Source organism: Natator depressus, chromosome 8 (genome assembly GCF_965152275.1).
Source record: "Natator depressus isolate rNatDep1 chromosome 8, rNatDep2.hap1, whole genome shotgun sequence".
Taxonomy (NCBI): domain Eukaryota; kingdom Metazoa; phylum Chordata; order Testudines; family Cheloniidae; genus Natator; species Natator depressus.
The window spans coordinates 9307818-9325375 of NC_134241.1; the positions used below are offsets into that span (position 1 = coordinate 9307818).

General features: G+C 45.8%; 2 protein-coding genes across 3 annotated transcripts in view; one reads left to right on the top strand and one right to left on the bottom strand.

Annotated features, from left to right (window-relative positions):
* PHYKPL (5-phosphohydroxy-L-lysine phospho-lyase) overlaps positions 1-7584 on the top strand; it is a 26563-nt gene extending 18979 nt beyond the window's left edge. Inside the window, exon 13 of the mRNA XM_074960378.1 lies at positions 7263-7584. The gene's annotated coding sequence lies outside the window, so the exon portion shown is untranslated. The remainder of the gene's footprint in view (positions 1-7262) is intronic.
* On the bottom strand, positions 4841-11238 carry HNRNPAB (heterogeneous nuclear ribonucleoprotein A/B). 2 transcript variants are annotated; one of them, XM_074960379.1, is made up of 8 exons: positions 11098-11238; positions 10762-10992; positions 7538-7706; positions 7288-7446; positions 6725-6856; positions 5782-5884; positions 5535-5687; positions 4841-5457 (listed from the first exon to the last, which is right to left on the bottom strand). In XM_074960379.1, exons 2-8 carry the CDS (start codon positions 10956-10958, stop codon positions 5387-5389), a joined length of 984 nt encoding a protein of 327 aa, XP_074816480.1. In that variant the 5' UTR covers positions 10959-10992; positions 11098-11238; the 3' UTR covers positions 4841-5386. The 2 variants fall into 2 exon arrangements, with proteins under 2 accessions (XP_074816480.1, XP_074816481.1); XM_074960380.1 differs by lacking the exon at positions 5535-5687 and having other exon boundaries at positions 4844-5457.
* Between the last annotated feature and the right edge of the window lie 6320 nt (positions 11239-17558).

Here is a 17558-nt window from a genome sequence, read left to right on the forward strand (position 1 = left end):
AAATATCTGCTTATTTCCCACTCCCCAAACCCCCATGGTTATGTAATTAAGTTCTCAGAGTTCAGCTTGATTATTTTTGAGCTGTGTCTTTACTGATTTTAGAAAAAAATTATGGCATGTAGGATTACGTGTGTTCCATTTTATTTTGCATGCTCCCCTATCTTGAGGTAAATGAAAAGGTAGTGATCAGGGAGGGAAGAACAGCAACAAACTACAGCATTTAGCTCACATGATCTACCTAGAGCACTTCTATAGCAACTTCAAGAGAGTCAGATTCACAGGGTGTTTCCTAATGGCAGTGGGATAGTACAACAGTAAGATACAGGAAGTTATATACAGTCTAGAGGTTTAAGTACTTTCCAAGAATAAGGTCAGATGGAGGGGTAAATTTTGTATCTGGTTATTTACTTTCTGCTAGCCTCTACCTATCAAATAGTGGGACATGCAGCTCTTTCCCTCCTGATTGCAGATTCCAGAGGGAGTTCAAAGCTGTAATACACCTGTGCTAGCTATGCCTCCTTTTCCAGCCTGCTGCCAGATAGTTCATTCCACATGTGTGTAAAAATTTGTAGAATAGGGTTAGTTAAGTGTACTCCCAACAGTAGGCCAGGGTCTACATCCAGAACTACTGAAATTAAATACTGTTCCCTGGCTAGGAAGCCATCCAGGGAGAGCAGAAAGATATAGTCAGGTAAGAGGTTTCCAGTGCTGCAGTTTAGTATCTCTCACACTTCCATTGCTTATGAGAAGTAGTGAGGAGTTAACTGAAATAGGGAGGGATGAAAGAGAAGTTAACTGCACAAAATGGCAGTGCTACTATACTAGACCATGGAAGCTGCTGCAGAGAACACAAAACCCACTTTTTACAGAGTCTAATAAAGGTCTTAAATAAATGATCATGTTGCTGCCTTGCATATCTCTATCATGAAAGCACAAGCTCTTTCCACCACAAAGTCACCATAGATCTTGTGGAGTGAGCCTTGATGCTATCAGGAACAGAAGCACTGACACCTTAGCACCTCATTTGAAAGCAAGTAATAAGCCTGTTTTTCTTGTCAGTTCAGTGCACCAGATATAATCTTTAGTGCTCTTTAAACATCTGAAGTATGCTACAGTTATCTGTTCGGTGCTGTGCCTTTGGACAGAATGAAGGGAGTATAATTTCCTTGTGAGGTAGGGAATGCTGATTCTGGGATTGTTAGCAGCATGTTATAATAGAGTTCTATTATTGTATAGAAGTGACACTTCAGGAACTCACCGAGCAGATATAGTAAGTAGAAGACACTGTTTTTCATGGATAGGCAGAATGGATATACAGGTCAGTGGCTCAATAGGTTGTGTGGCATGGGCTTTTAATGCCCTTGGTAGGCTTCCGCAAAGATTGGCTGAACCACTTGGACTGCTCTGAGAAGTCTGAATACCTGACAGTTCTATGTCAAGGAACCAGAGGATCCTGAAAATAGGATGTTTCTTATAAGCAGACACATGGTATATTATGGTACTGGGCAAAAGTCTCTTGTCTACATCTTCCTGAATAAAGTTCAGGATCCTTGATATTTGTTGTACTGTTAACACCATGAGCTAAACCTAGTCCACATGGAGGAGCAGGCCTTTAGTATTGAAGCTCACCTAGTACAGAGGATGATAGCTCTAGCACAGCTAATACTTCCCATCTCAATAGCCAGGTGATCAGTTGTAGATTATTTAGGTGTGGATAGAGGAATAGGCCACGGTAAAGGATGTCTCATCTCACAAGTAGCTGCAACAGTGGCTCCAAGTTCAGTTCTATCAGATTGGAGAACCATGCTCTCCTTGGCCAGTGAAGACCTAGCATTATCAGGTTTGCTGCTTCTCTCCTTATCTTCTGTATCTTTTCTGGAAGTAGAAAGGGTAGAAATGCATATGCAGGCCTTGGGGCTATCTGTGCAAAAGAGCATCTGTCCCTAGGGATTCATCTGATGGAGTATTTCAAATGTTTGTTCTTTTGATTGGTGAATAGGTTGACTACCAGAAGGCTGAACTTGTGCAAAATCAGCATGGACTTCCTGATTCAGCTCTCCTTTTACACATATTGCTCCTCTAGCAGGGAGAATCCTCTTTGCCCATTCCTTATAGGTTAATATACACCTGAATGGGAGTCTTGTCTGACTGAATCAGAAGCCCTCTATATAGTTCTGGAATCTCCCTAACACTAGTTTACACATTTGAGCTCCACAGGTTGATGCTCCTTCCCCAGGAAGGCCTGGCACTGTCCTGTGCCCCAGATGTACTTCCCATTTCATCTAGGCACAAGTACCTGTGAGTCTGGAATGCATACAGGGAGACTCTTGTCAATGTTCTGTGGGATAATGCATTAGTTGAGTGTTCAACACAGGCCTCAGAACCAGCACCTGATGCTGCCTGCATTCCTGTGAATGGGTCTATGCTTTTATGAGCAAGTACTAGAGGCAATGTATATGGGTCCTTGTCCATGAAATCAGGAAGACCAGCATCTGTGTCAATATTTAGTTATGGTCCATGCTATGCATATCAAGTTCTGGATCTTGAGGAATTTGTCTAGGCATGGGTAGATCTCTGTAGTTGCTGAAGTGAATGCCATGGCTCTTGCACAAAGTCTCATTGTATCCAGTGAGATCTGCTACAAAGGCTTCATAACAAAGCTACTGTGGCTCTTGCAAAGGACAGGATACTTTGAGGGTAGCTACTGTGCCTTTGAGTCCCTTTTACCTCCTCTAGCAGGTAGATCTTTAGGAGAGAGAGATTCAGTATGATTACTGCAGCATCAATTTATAACAGCATTTTGTTTGGCTTACAACTTATATCTATAGCTGTGCCTGCTTATGCTGTGACCCTTATCAAGGTATAGCCTGTTTGTCTTTGATCACATCCTTAAATGGCTGCAGCACTATTGTTGTCTCAGGCAGAGATTTAGAAAGTAGCTCTTTTAAGAGCTGAGTTAGCACCACAACTTTTGTCATGGCTGAGGGGATGTTAGAGTCTGGAAGCAAAGCACTGAATTGCTGGTTCAGGGTGGCAAAGGCTATCCCCTGCTTATTATGCAGGAGAAGAGTAGCTTTCTATGCCAGCAAAAAAAAGCTAAGCTGCTAAAGAACAGGTGGGAGCAAAGGGGTAGTTGACTGCTGCTGCCACCACAGCCAGAGACTAGGCAGCAGATTTGTGGGGGGTGCATACATGTATTAGCTCTGGCCTTGCTACAGCTTTGAATTGCCTCTGGAAACTGCTGTATTAAGCATTTGGGGAAATGCTGCAGCTGTAAAGCCAGAAAAGGAGATGAGAAGTTTCAGATACTAAAGCTGCTTCCTGTTAAATCATGGTCACAATGCCCTTTAAAGTAACCCATCTCTAAATACATTCTACTGAAAAAAAGAACTTCCAAAAAACCTTAATTTGAGCCTTAATTTGTAAATATTTAGGTAGTAAAGAGTGCTAGAATTACATCTGCTGCTAGTCCTGACAATTTACCTAATACTTCTACAATAGATGGTTTCCACCAAGTCCATGAGCATTAGTCCCCAGTAACACCATTGCCTTTTTGGTACTTACTCCAAATAGAGTTAAGTTTGCATTCCATAGTACAGAAGGTAATTAAAGTGGGAAAGGAAATGCTACAGAAGTTACAACAGAATAAGCCATCAAGAGGAGGAGTCAGTTAATTGTGTGATAGGGGTCATCTTGAAGTCTTCACAGTTGCTCTGTTGGTTGAAATTTTAGTTCAATTTTTTTAAACTATGTTTACATAACTGCTTCAAATTTAGTTGTCTCTGCTACACTGAAATATCAAAGCTATGTGACTTTGAAATGGTTCCTTCAGCTTCCATCAAGAAAGCATAACAGTGGGTGCCATTAAAGAGAGTACTCTGGCCTGGTATTTGGAGTAGTCAGTAAACCTCTACTCACTGCAGTATAGTTAGATTAAAAAAAGTGAGGAATTTTGATATTAGTGGCCCTGGAGAAAGTGTAGCCCACACAATTTTGGACTGGCATTTTAAAATATGCCAGTTTTATCTTTACAGGTTGTTTCCTTTCTGCTTTAATTTATATAAAGGCAGAAAAGTTCAGCTTGTCTTGAATGTCAAATATAAAGTTGTCTCACTTTTCCTGGAAGGCTGGAAAACTGGAAAAGATTAGTCACAAGTTCAAGGAAATGAGACCTGCACACAAATGAGCCAGATTTTAGTCACTGTTTAAGACACCTTTTAACAATGTCTGCTAAAAGCAGGTGGAAAGAGGGATTCTTCCCAACTTAGTCTCCCCTTCACCCCACAGTTCTGATCCTTCAATGACACCACCTGCAACCAATATACATTCTCAATTTACAGCCCACTCAGCAGAGCTGCAGTCTGTGACATCCTCAGGACCATACAGGTAGTATTGGATGCAGCCCACATAAAACAAATGGTAAATAGCTTGAGAACCACTGGCTTACAGTTTGGCTTTTCTAGGAACCAGAGGCAAAGCCAACTACTAGTACCCAATTAAGCTTAGAGGAGAGTTGGTTGTCTGGAAGACAAGATATTCAGAAGCCACCACCACTCCTGGATAGCTCAATTTAAGTGAGGGATTTCTACTGAATTTTCTGTTCTGTAATATCACACTTGAGTTGGGAGCTGATGGCTCATTTTCAAGTGTGACCACACCACTGACCAACACAGTCCAGTTTTAGAGTCCAACCTTTAAACTGTGACAAGATTGTGATGAACAACTAATTTTACTTCAGTTCTGGAAGCAGTACACTAGAGTTGTACTGATACAGCTGAAGAATGGTACACGACACTAGATTACACCTTTTTTATTTCAAAAGCTAGGATAGCTTCAATATCCATGTCATGGTGAATCAGAACACATGTAAAATACCTTACAATACATTAGATTCCAAAAAGGTACCAAAAAGTACAGTAAAATTAACACTTCCATTACAGGAAATGTATGACACAAAAACAATACAAAATAAAAAGGTGGAAAGTGACACTGGTTCCCTAAGATACATCTCATTCTGTACAACTGGAGTAATGCAGAGTCCATAGTAAACTCCAAGAGGCAGTCCCTAGTTGCAGAGCTGCAGCTTTAAGCAGACCCTCAAAATCAGTTTCAGTTTAACCTATTAATAAAATCATTAATTAATATCTTCAGGAAGGCTGAAGTTTACACACCACACTGTCTAGACAACTAGTTATCTGTAAATATTAAACATGTAAGACATTTCCAGGGAGCTCTTGAGTAAGATGCACATTTAACAGGCCATAGAAATTTATTGTAAAGTTAAATTTGGTACATAATTGTAATATCCATCTACAGCATTGAGTACAAAACCTATGCAGTCATTTTCTAAAAGAGACCATGCCACTGCATACCTGAATAAATTTGATCAATATGGCTTGTAATTATTCTGATGACCACCACGTCTTGGACTTTTCCCATAATTTGCACTGCCTTGACCTATGAACAAGAGATCAAATGCATTAAACTGCTATTACTTGTGTGCGCTTATACCCAATACATTTCTCTTTACTTACTGTAATCATAGCCTGGTCCATATTCATAATACCCACATCCTGAATAATCATAGCCTCCATAGCCACCATAACCTTGCTGATAGCCGTATCCTTGATTCCCATAACCCTGGGTCCAGTAATTGCCATAACCTTGATTCCAAATTTGACTTTGAGCTACAGAAGGGAAAACCATCCACAAAATCCCATTTTAGTACAAGCATCTTAGTTCTGAATGCGTCCATACTTAAGTAGCGTGTGCAACACTTACCTCTTCCACCTCTGCCTCTTCCTCCATAGCTGCCTCTTCCTCCACCACTACTGAATTGTTGCTGCTGGTATACTTCCTTCGGCTGTGCTACCTTGATCTCACACTAAAAAAAAAGCAAGGAGAGCAATGTGCTTAAGTACAACTCTGCCTTTGTAATGGAAAATAAAGTAGGTTAGCTGTGATTTTACTGGTCTACTACAGTGGCTCTCAACCTTTCCAGACTACTGTACCCCTTTCAGTAGTCCAATTTGCCTTGTGTACCTCAAGTTTCACCTCACTAAAAACTACTTACAAAACATTGCTTATTTCCTCATTGAGTGTGCCACTGGTCAAGAGGATCCAAACACAAATACCAAAAGTTTAAGTTGGTACTCTTTTGCAGATTTGAGGTTTTAAATGAACAGTGCTTGTGGATATTCCACTCTTGTTTACTGTTGCAAGGTCACCAGGGAGTGCTATTAAAAGGGCACAGTCAAACTAAAGAGGTTTGAAAGAATCATGTTAAATTCACTACAAGCTATTAAATTAAAGCTTAAATTTTGTCCTCAGTTTTAAATTTGTGCATTAACAAGCACCTCAGCTAATTTGTGTAGGTCTCACAATGAAGTTATCTACCCTAAAATATTAGGGTTATTTTAAAACTGCAAGGGGACTTGTACAAGTCTAGCAGCTGAACTCCTTTTCTGAGGTTAACAGTCCTTTACACAACTTGCTGCAGTATCAGCAGAAAAAAGTTTCTTTGAGAAATCCTAGAACGGTAATGCCAGAGCCCTTCAAATAATAGTCCAACTTAACCAATGAAATGGTCCTTATTGCATCTGTGTACCTGAAGACCAGAAATAGTCACTAAACTGAATCTCCTACTTTCTGAAATAGTGTTGTAAACTAGATACCAACTTCCAAAATCAGGGAAATAATTGCTTCAATTTGAATCATTTCCTACCTTGCTTCCGCTAACATTATGGAATTTTTTTTCCAAGATCTTCTTGACTGGATCTTCTTCCTTGAAAGTGATGAACACAAAGCCTCTCCGTTTGTTGGTCTTTGGATCCATTGGAAGTTCAATTGCTTCAATCTGAAAACATGAAATACTGCAACTTCAGGCCAATTACTTTTCACTGTATTGTTACTGTTCTGTATTTCATGCTGAACACGTTACATACAAATACCATGATTATGCTATTCTGTCGGCTTTAACTTCCTTAAGCCAATTCACACAAGTTTAGAGCTCTAGCCTTGCAAAATAGGATTTAAATATGGTGACAAACAAGTGCACATCTGGCAATTTCTGCATGGAGCTGTAGTGATGGTCATTTTTATGTACATGACTTTTTGGAAGTCAAACCCTTAATTTTAAATTACTACTATAAAAATGCTTAATGTTTAATAGTTCAAGGCATTTTGGAACAGATGTAAACTTGAAGATCCAGTCTATGTTCAGTTTACAAAATGTAATTACAGCATATTCTGTTCTGTTTCAGCACGTACCAGGATTAAGTTACATACCTCCCCAAACTCTCCAAAGTATTCCCGGATTTTCTCTTCTGTGGCTTCAGGGTTAAGTCCACCAACAAAAATTTTCTTCACTGGATCTTTCTTCATCGCCATGGCCTTTTTGGGGTCAATAAGTCGCCCATCTAACCTGTGTTCTTTCTGTTCCAATACCTGCAAATAATTTGGTATGGCAAGATTAATTCATGCAAAAGGAGATTTTCACTAGACTTTAGAAAGCTCAGAGGTATAATCTTAAACTCACCTTGTCAACACTTCCAGCTTCTTTGAACAAAATAAATCCAAAACCTCTTGATCTTCCTGTGTTCGGGTCCATCTTTATGGTACAATCAGCCACTTCACCAAATTTAGTGAAGTAGTCTTTCAAGTCTTTTTTGCTTGTATCCCAGCTGAGGCCACCAACAAACATTTTCCTGCAATTTCATAAGGGTAAAATTACTACATTAGGAATTGTTACAGCAGCAGACAGCAGGCTGTACATTAATTTCTATATGCCTCCTGTGCATTGTGAGGAACAAGGCCAAAGGCAAGAAGTGCATTCAATGGCCTGTTAATATATGCCATTTCAAGGGTATTGCTGTTAAAGGGACTCTGCAGTCTTTTGTATTTCATTTTAAAGACCTTTATCCAAATTAAGAGAATTTATGCAGTGTTTCCTGAGAGTTTGGTGCAAGAATACGAGTACAGAGACAGTTATTGTTAGAAACGGAGGTTCTCCCTCTAAGCCTCAATATTCTGTTAACAGCACTTCACTGCCACTTATAACTTTCTAGCTCATAAAAAATAAAATTTAGTTTTTGCGATAAGAGTTAACATCCATAAAGCTGAAGCATGTGCTTTTTTGTATTCAAGAATTTTGGCCCAGTTCCTACATGGTTAGTGTCACATTTACATGACAAATTTATACCATTTTGTAACACAGGGAACAACTAACTTGTAATTCCATAGCTAGAACCCTGAAAGCTTAGTTAAGAGTTTATGAAAGGCAGCCAGGTTTCCCTTCTCCTGCATTGTAAATTCAAAACCATCTAGTTTAGAAAATGGATTATTTGTAAAGTTGACATCAAGAGTAGGAAGTGAAAACTGAGCCACCAGAGACTTAAATAAAGACATTTAGAACTTAAAGGACATTCAGCTACCCCAGGGGCTCATCTATCCAGATTAGAGCTCAGAAAACAAAGATCCAAGATCCAACAGGAACTCCAGCAAACCCCAGGAAGATGGCTATACTTCACAGCATGGTATTTCCAAGGTAACATTTAACCTTAGCCTTTCACACATCTCTAGGGCTGAATTCAGAGCCCTGACACCTTAAAGGCAGCCCAGCTGCTTAGTTCCACAGTTTGGCTACTTTTAAGTGAACTGAAGTAACTGGAATAATTGGACATTACTTTTTGGCTTCCAGTTCAATCTATTTGATAATTTAAGTGTTCCCAGCTATCTACAAAAGGATAAAGCCTTAACAAATGTATATTATGCCATCTATTTTAATAGAAAGAGACCTGTAATCAGGTAAAAGGACCATTTCCTGATTACTACTTCCTTGTGGAAAGATTCTAGTTGTGTACTCTTTAAAGCCGTTGCAATGTCATTAGTCCAACTGGAAAGTCAGAATGTGTTTTTGACCAGTTCATCCTCAGTCACACTAACCTCACCTTTACAAAAAGGGTTGAGAATTTACCAAACCAGGCACCCACCCATTACCATGAGGTGTGAAGATCATGTAAATCTGTGATTTTATCCTCACCAAAATGCTTGCTCACCCTGAGCAAATGGAATTTTTGCAAGGCTTCTTTAATCTGCACTGACTGACAATAGGTTTGAGTAATCTACAGTAGCACTTTTGCTTTAATGGCAAGACAATTCTGTAGGTACACTTTACAGTTGCCAGAACTCACCATACAATGCAGTTTAGTATTACAGGATACTGTAATGCTTTCAAATCAATAAGCATTGTAGACAGTTTCAGCCCTAGATTTTGGGCCAAATCCTGGACCCTGCATGGAAAACAGATCAAAAATCTCCCCCTCCCAGTGAGGAAATGGGTAGAGTCGCACTATCACATCTCCCGTTCTGCTGCAACGATAGGCATGCACTGCACTTCAGTGCATAGGGCAGAATTTTTGAAGTATCCGATTTGCACAGTAAATTATCCAGTGGCCTAGCTCCTACACTCCTCCTCAGGCCTGCTGGACAGGCAGTCATAAGGAGCAGAACCATGCCATTGTGAAGCATCCAAAGATCTGCGGCTCATGTGAGTATTTGGACCTTAATCAGAAGGCTTCAAACCAAGGACAGAAGGTAAGCTTGAACAGAAAGGAGTGGCTTAATCCACAACTCTGAAAGATACACATGTGCTGTATTTTGGAACCAGGCATAATTGTGCACCAGTAAGCACCAATATGGGGGTGGTAATAGTAAGTTGCAAGAGACAGTTGGATGAGAGCCAGCACTGGAAAAACTTACACCCTCTCCCCCAAAGTCACAAGAGATCAAGGTGTTGTGTACACTAGAATGTACAATGTAGATGAAAATTAAGTCATCTTAACTGCATCACTCAAGGAGTGAAAAATCCACGCTTCAACTGCATAATTACACCATCCTAACCCCCAGCATGGACAGTACTAGATTGACAAAAAAATTTCCACCTCTCAGGCAGGTGAATTTACCTATGCCAGCAGGCAAAACCTCTTAGCAGCATAGGCAGTTGCATCTACACTGAAGTGCCACAGTGGTGCCGTTACAACTATGCCACTGAAACATTTCAAATGTAGACAAACCCCCACTTAGCTGACAATACACCAAGAAATAGACCCTAGTAAGTGGTGTAGGACGTGTAACGTTAAGTGCTCCCGTTCTACCCTTAGATTGCCATCTCTTCCCCAGATTCCCCTCAACAATTTTCAGGGAGAAGGCATCTTCAGAGACCTTATTCAAAAACCGGCCGATAGTGGGATTTGCATCAACAGTGGAGGGGACCCGGCCCCCACTGCGCAGAGGGGAAGCGCTCCAGCCCGTACAGCGGGAAAAGCAAGGCCCTGCCAAGCTTCCCTGCTCGGAAACCCCGGGCGGCGCAGCCGGAGCGAGGGGCGAACTCTGCCATTTCAGAGCGCGAGGAGCCAGCAGGCTCGATTCCCCGCCCCTCCCCCCAGCCTCCACATGGCGCCAACAAAAGGCAGCCCCAGAACAAAGGAAAGGCCTCCGCCGCGGCAGTGACCGGCCTGCCCATTGGCCGCCGCGCCGAGCCTGCCCTCCGCGACGGGGCCGTTCGGCGGCCCTACTCCAAGGGGCCGAGACGGTCTGAGCGGCCGGGCCTTCTACCCTCTCCGCCCCCCATTTCCGTTACGGCGACAGGCAGGAGCGCGCGCGCGGCCTACTGATCCGCGACAGCGCGGCACATGGCGGCCAAGAGCGGGGCCCGCTCCTCCGCCCCCGCCAGAGGGGCCCGCGGAGAGGGGTGACACCTACCCCGCATCCTCCTCGTTCTTGCTGGCGTTGATCTGGTCGCCCTCGGCTCCGTTCTGGCTGGCAGGCGCTGCCGCCGCCGCCGCCGCTGCCGGCGCCCCGCCGCTCTCGGCCTGCTGCTCCCCGGCGCCTTCGGTCGCTTCGTGCCCGTTCTGGGTGGCGTCGGCGGGATCCGCCACCTGCTGCTCCACTTCGGACATCCTGCCCTTCTCCCGAGGCTGGAGACAGAGCCGCCTGCGACACAAGCGTAGCGCACGGTCAGAAAGGCCGCGGTCCCGCCGCCGCCGCCGCCGCCGCCCGCCCAACCCGCCGGCTCTGTCCAGGCCCGCCCGGACTCACCTTAAAACCCGCTCGCGATAAAATCCGGGCCGGCCGGAATCGGATTAAAATCCCCGCGTGAGCTCGACGTGGGATCCCTTCGCTCGGCGGCTGCTGCTCGTCGCCCGGCCCCGCCGTCACCCCCTCCCCCGCGAGAGACACGCACTCTCCAGCCCGCACCGCAGCCTTCCGCGCGTGGCCGCCTTTATAGAGCGAGCGCTCGAGCCACCCGGCAACAAGGCGCCTGCTTATTGGCTGTCGTCGCTTGTCACTCAGGCGGGTTTGCCTCTCTCATTGGCTCCCTGCAGACCAAGAGTGGGGCGGGCAGCCCTGGGGAGTTTGGGAGCGAGCAGCGCGGAGCGCGGGGTCGAGCTTGGGTTAGGCCGGCCGGCGATGCAGGGACGGGAGGGGGCGCGCAGCGGGGCTGCCTCCCCCGGCCTGGGCCTCGTGTCCGGGCGGTGGTGTGGAATGAAGCTTCCCCAGCCGGAGTGTGTGTCCGCCCCGCCCGAGCGCTGAGGGGGGAGGCCGTTCCTGAGCAGCCCGCCCATCTCTTGGCGGGGGGGGTTTTCTTAATCCCCCCATTGGCCTCCATTTAAAGGGGGGGAGGGGCGGTGAGAATTGGTTTGAAGCTTCGCCCCCTCAATCAAACGCACAGGCCCTGTCTGCACAGCTGGTGCCGCGCCCTGTAGCGTAGATGCTTCCTGCATCAGTGGAAGGGGCTTTTCCACCGATGTGGAGATAATCCACCTCCTCAAGAGGTGGTAGCTAGCTGTGTCTACACTAGGGGTTAAGCCAACCTAACTACTCTGCACAGAGTGCAAAATTTTTCACAGTCCTGAGGGCTGTAGCTATGCCTACATTTTAGGTGTAGACCCAGCCTGAGGCACAGAGGTGAAGTGACTTATCTAAGGCTATGTCTACACTATGAAATTAGGTCGAAGTTATAGAAGTCGGTTTTGTAGAACGCTTTTTTATACCGTCGATTGATTGTGTGTCCCCCCCACACAAATGGTCTTAGTGCATTTATCCGGCATGTAGTCGGCGGAGTGCATCCACAGTACCGAGGCAAGCGTCGACTTCCGGAGCGTTGCACTGTGGGTGGCTATCCCACAGTTCCCGCAGTCTCCGCTGCCCATTTGAATTCTGGGTAGAAATCCCAGTGCCTGATGGGGCAAAAACATTGTTGCAGGTGGTTCTGGGTACATATCGTCAGGCCCCCCTTCCCTCCCTCCCTCCGTGAAAGCAATGGCAGACCATCATTTTGCGCCTTTTTTCCTGGGTTACCCGAGCAAACGCCCTACCACGGCAAGCATGGAGCCCACTCAACTTACCGTCACCGTATGTCTCCTGGGTGCTGGCAGACACGGTACTGCATTGCTCCACACCAGCAGTTTATTGCCTTTTGGCAGCAGATAGTGCAGTATGACTAGTAGCCATTGTCGCCATACTCCAGGATGCTCTTTTAACCGACCTCGGTGAGGTCAGGGGTGCCTGGGCAAACATGGGAGTGACTCAGCCAGGTCATTATCCTTTTAAGTTTCGTTCGTGGCAATTCAGTCCTGCCGGAAGTTCTACTACACCATCTTTTAATGAGCAGCCAGGAGATGACGATGGCCAGCCGTCATACTGCACAGTCTGCTGCCAGCAAGATGTATAAAGATAGATGAAGTGGATCAAAACAAAAAATAGACCAGATTTGTTTTGGATTCATTTTCTCCTTCCTCCCTCCGTGAAATCAAAGGCCTGCTAAACCCAGGGTTTTGAGTTCTATCCTGAGGGGGGCCATTCTGTTTCTCCTTGATGCAAAGCCATCCCCTTTGTTGATTTTAATTCCCTGTAAGCCATCCCTGTCAGTCACCCCTCCCTCCATCAGAGCAACGGCAGGCAATCGTTTCGCATCTTTTTTTCAGTGCAGACGCCGTAGCACTGGGAACATGGAGCCCACTCAGATCACCGCAGCAATTATGAGCACTATAAACACCGCGCACGTTATCCAGCAGGATATGCAGGACTATAACCTGCAAGAAAAGCGAAACCAGGCGAGGAGGAGGCAACTGCAGCGTGGTGATGAGAGTGATGAGGACATGGACATAGACTTCTCACAAAGTACGGGCCCCTACACTGTGCGCATCATGGTGTCAATTGGGCAGGTTCATGGCGTCGAACGCCAATTCTGGGCCCGGGAAACAAGCACAGAGTGGTGGGACCACATACTGTTGCAGGTCTGGGACGATTCCCAGTGGCTGCGAAACTTTCGCATGCGTAAGGGCACTTTCATGGAACTTTGTGACTTGCTTTCCCCTGCCCTGAAGCGCAGGAATACCAAAATGAGAGCAGCCCTCACAGTTGAGACGCGAATGGCAATAGCCCTGTGGAAGCTTGCAACGCCAGATAGCTACTGGTAAGTCGGGAATCAATTTGGAGTGGGCAAATCTACTGTGGGGGCTGCTGTGATGCAAGTAGCCAATGCTATCACTGAGCTGCTGATATCAATGGTAGTGACTCTGGGAAATGTGCAGGTCATAGTGGATGGCTTTGCTTTAGTGGGATTCCCTAACTGTGGTGGGGCAATAGATGGAACCCAAATCCCTATCTTGGCACCGGAGCACCAAGGCAGCGAGTACATAAACCGCAACGGGTACTTTTCAATGGTGCTGCAAACACTAGTGGATCACAAGGAACGTTTCACCAACATCAGCGTGGGATGGCTGGGAAAGGTACTTGACGCTCGCATCTTCAGGAACTCTGGTCTGTTTCAAAAGCTGCAGCAAGGGACTTACTTTCCAGACCAGAAAATTACTGTTGGGGATGTTGAAATGCCTATAGTTATCCTTGGGGACCCAGCCTACCGCTTAATGCCATGGCTCATGAAGCCATACACAGGCACCCTGGACAGTAGTCAGGAGCTGAGCAAGTGCAGAATGGTGGTAGAATGTGCTTTTGGGCATTTAAAAGCACGCTGGCGCAGTTTACTGACTCGGTTAGACCTCAGCGAAACCAATATTCCCATTGCTATTACTGTTTTCTGTGCGCTCCACAATATCTTTGAGAGTAAGGGGGAGATGTTTATGGCGGGGTGGGAGGTTGAGGCAAATTGCCTGGTTGCTGATTACGCGCAGCCAGACACCAGGGCGGTTAGAAGAGTACAGGAGGGCGCGGTGCGCATCAGAGAAGCTTTGAAAACCAGTTTCAGGAATGGCCAGACTACAGTGTGAAAGTTCAGTTTGTTTCTCCTTGATGGCACACACCCCCGCCCCCTGGTTTCACTCTACTCTCCTGTAAGCTAAGCACCCTCCCCTCCCTCCTTCGATCACCACTTGCAGAGGCAGTAAAGTCATCGTTGCTTCACATTCATGCATTCTTTATTTATTCATCACACAAATAGGGGGATAACTGCCAAGGTAGCCCAGGAGGGGTGGTGGAGGAGCGAAGCACTGGGTGGGGTGCTGGAGGAAGGAAGGACAAGCACTTTAAAACTGATTGAATGCCGGCCTTCTGTTGCTTGGGCAATCCTCTGTGATGGAGTGGCTGGGTGGCCAGAGGCCCCCCCACCATGTTCTTGGGCGTCTGGATGAGGAGGCTATGGAACTTGGGGAGGAGGGCGGTTGGTTACACAGGGGCTGTAGCAGCGGTCTGTGCTCCTGCTGCCTTTCCTGCAACTCAACCATATGCTGGAGCATATGAGTTTGATCCTCCAGCAGCCTGAGCATTGACTCCTGCCTTCTTTCAGCAAGCTGACGCCACATACCATCTTCAGCCTGCCACCTCTCCTCGCAGTCATATTGTGTTTTCCTGCACGCTGAGATTGTCTGCCTCCACGTATTTTGCTGTGCTCTGTCAGTGTGGGAGGACAGCATGAGGTCAGAGAACATTTCATCACGAATGCATTTTTTTTCGCCTTCTAATATCTTCGCTAGCCTCTGGGAAGGAGAAAATATCCAGCTGGTGGAGGGGGAAAAAAGGGAGAGTGGTAGTTAAAAAGACACATTTTATAGAACAATGGGTACACTCTTTCACAGTAAACCTTGCTGTTAACATTACATAGCACATGTGTTTTCATTACAAGGTCGCATTTTGCCTCTTATTGAAGGTTTGCCGGTTTGGTGTGAGAGATCACTCACGCAGGGCCGGGCAGCAGAATTCGGCTTGCAGGCAGCCATGGTAAGCCACAGTCTTTTGGCTTCTTTAACCTTCATAACATATGGGAATGGCTTCAAACAGCAGCGCCCTCATTTCCCATACGAAGTAGCTGTTTGGTTGCCCATTAAAAATGGGCTGACAGTTTAAAAGGAGGGGCTGCGGTTTCCGGGTTCATGTGCAGCAGAAACCCAACTAACCACCCCCCACACACACACATACCCAATTCTCTGGGATGATGGCTTCACCCCTCCCCCACCGCGTGGCTAACACCAGGGAAGATTTCTGTGCAGCCACAGGCAAACAGCCCAGCAGGAACGGGCACCTCTGGGTGTCCGCTTACTAAAACCACCCTGTTTCAACCAGGTGACCATGAATGATATCACTCTCCGGAGGGTAACACAGAGAGATAAAGAATGGATGTTGTTTGAATGCCAGCAAACACCGGGACCATATGCTGCAATGCTTTGTTCTGCAATGATGCCCGACTACGTGCTACTGGCCTGGCATGGTAAAGTATCCTACCATGGAGGACGGAATAAGGCTGTCCTCCCCAGAAACCTCTTGCAAAGGCTTTGAGAGTACCTCCAGGAGAGCTTTATGGAGCTGTCCCTGGAGGATTTCTGCTCCATCCCCAGACACGTTAACAGACTTTTCCAATAGCTGTACTGCCCGCAAATGCCAGGGCAAATTAATCATTAAACGTGTTTGCTTTTAAACAATGTATTATATTTACAAAGGTACACTCATCAGAGGTCCCTTCTCCGCCTTCAAGATCCGCGAGCCCGCCTTGGGTGGGTTCGGGGGGTACTGGCTCCAGGGCCAAGGTGAGAAACAGATTCTGGCTGTTTGGGGAAACCGGTTTCTCCACTTCCTTGCTGTGAGCTATCTACAACCTCCTCCTCCTCATCATCTTCCTCGCTTCCAAAACGGACTTCCGTGTTGCCTGCCACTCCCTGGACGGAGTCAAAGCACAGGGCTGGGGTACTGGTGGCTGCACCCCCTAGAATGGCATGCAGCTCATCATAGAAGCGGCATGTCTGGGGCTCTGAACCGGAGCGGCCATTTGCCTCTCTATTTTTTTGGTAGGCTTGCCTGAGCTCCTTAATTTTCACGCGGCACTGCTGCGGATCCCTGTTATAGCCTCTGTCCTTCATGCCATTGGAGATTTTTTCAAATATTTTGGCATTTCATCTTTTCAAACGGAGTTCTGCCAGCTCGGATTCCTCTCCCCATACAGCGATCAGATCCCGTACCTCCCGTTCGGTCCATGCTGGAGCTCTTCAGCGACTCTGGGACTGCATGGTCTCCTGTGATGATGAGCTCTGCATGGTGACCTGTGCAGGTGAGCTCGCCTCGCTGGCCAAACAGGAAATGAAATTCAAAAGTTCGCGGGCCTTTTCCTGTATACCTGGCCAGTGCATCTGAGTTGAGAGTGCTGTCCAAGGCGGTCACAACTGAGCACTCTGGGATAGCTCCCGGAGGCCAATACCATCAAATTGCGTCCACAGTACCCCAAATTCGACCCGGCAAGGCCGATTTCAGCGCTAATCTGCTCGTCGGGGGTGGAGTAAAGAAATCGATTTTAAGAGCCCTTTAAGTCAAAAAAAGGGGCTTCATCGTGTGGACAGGTGCAGGGTTAAATCGAGATAACGCTGCTAAATTCAACCTCAACTCCTAGTGTAGACCAGGCCTAAGATTGCCCCTCACCCCAGGCCGGTGGCAGAGCTGGGAATAGAACCCAGTCCTGTGCTCTGTCAGCTAGGCCTTCATATTGTCTGTGTAAATAAACGTAGATGCCTCTCTATAGTTTTGAAGAAAAACAGAGCCAAAAAAACTAACGGTAATTATCTCATAACACTGCTACATACCTCAAAGTGTCCCATCACTTAAGAAAACATATATTGTCTTCAGCATGTTGTTTATTTTTAGAAAGAAAATTAGGTTAATTAGGTTTTTTTTTCAGGGGGGGCAGGTGTTAATTTGTAAATTTCATAGTTCCCAAGCAGCCTGCATTTTAAACTATAAAGTCTCATTTGGTCTTGTATGAAACCTGCTAGGGTTGTTATCCATCCTCAGTTTTTCAGGCTAGTCAAAAGTCTGCCCCACATTCTGCAATGGCTGCAGCTTGCAGGACATACAATCCTGAATGTAGTTAATGTGATCTCACATTACAATGTAATGATCTTTCATTGCTCATTAGCATCATTGACATACTACAAATGATACCACTATGGAAGGGTTATTCCATATAGCCTGGTACAACCAAAACCCCTTTGAGACAAGTGACTTTTAATTACTTAGGCCCAACCTTGCACCAATTTACATAAGTAAGTATATCTGAG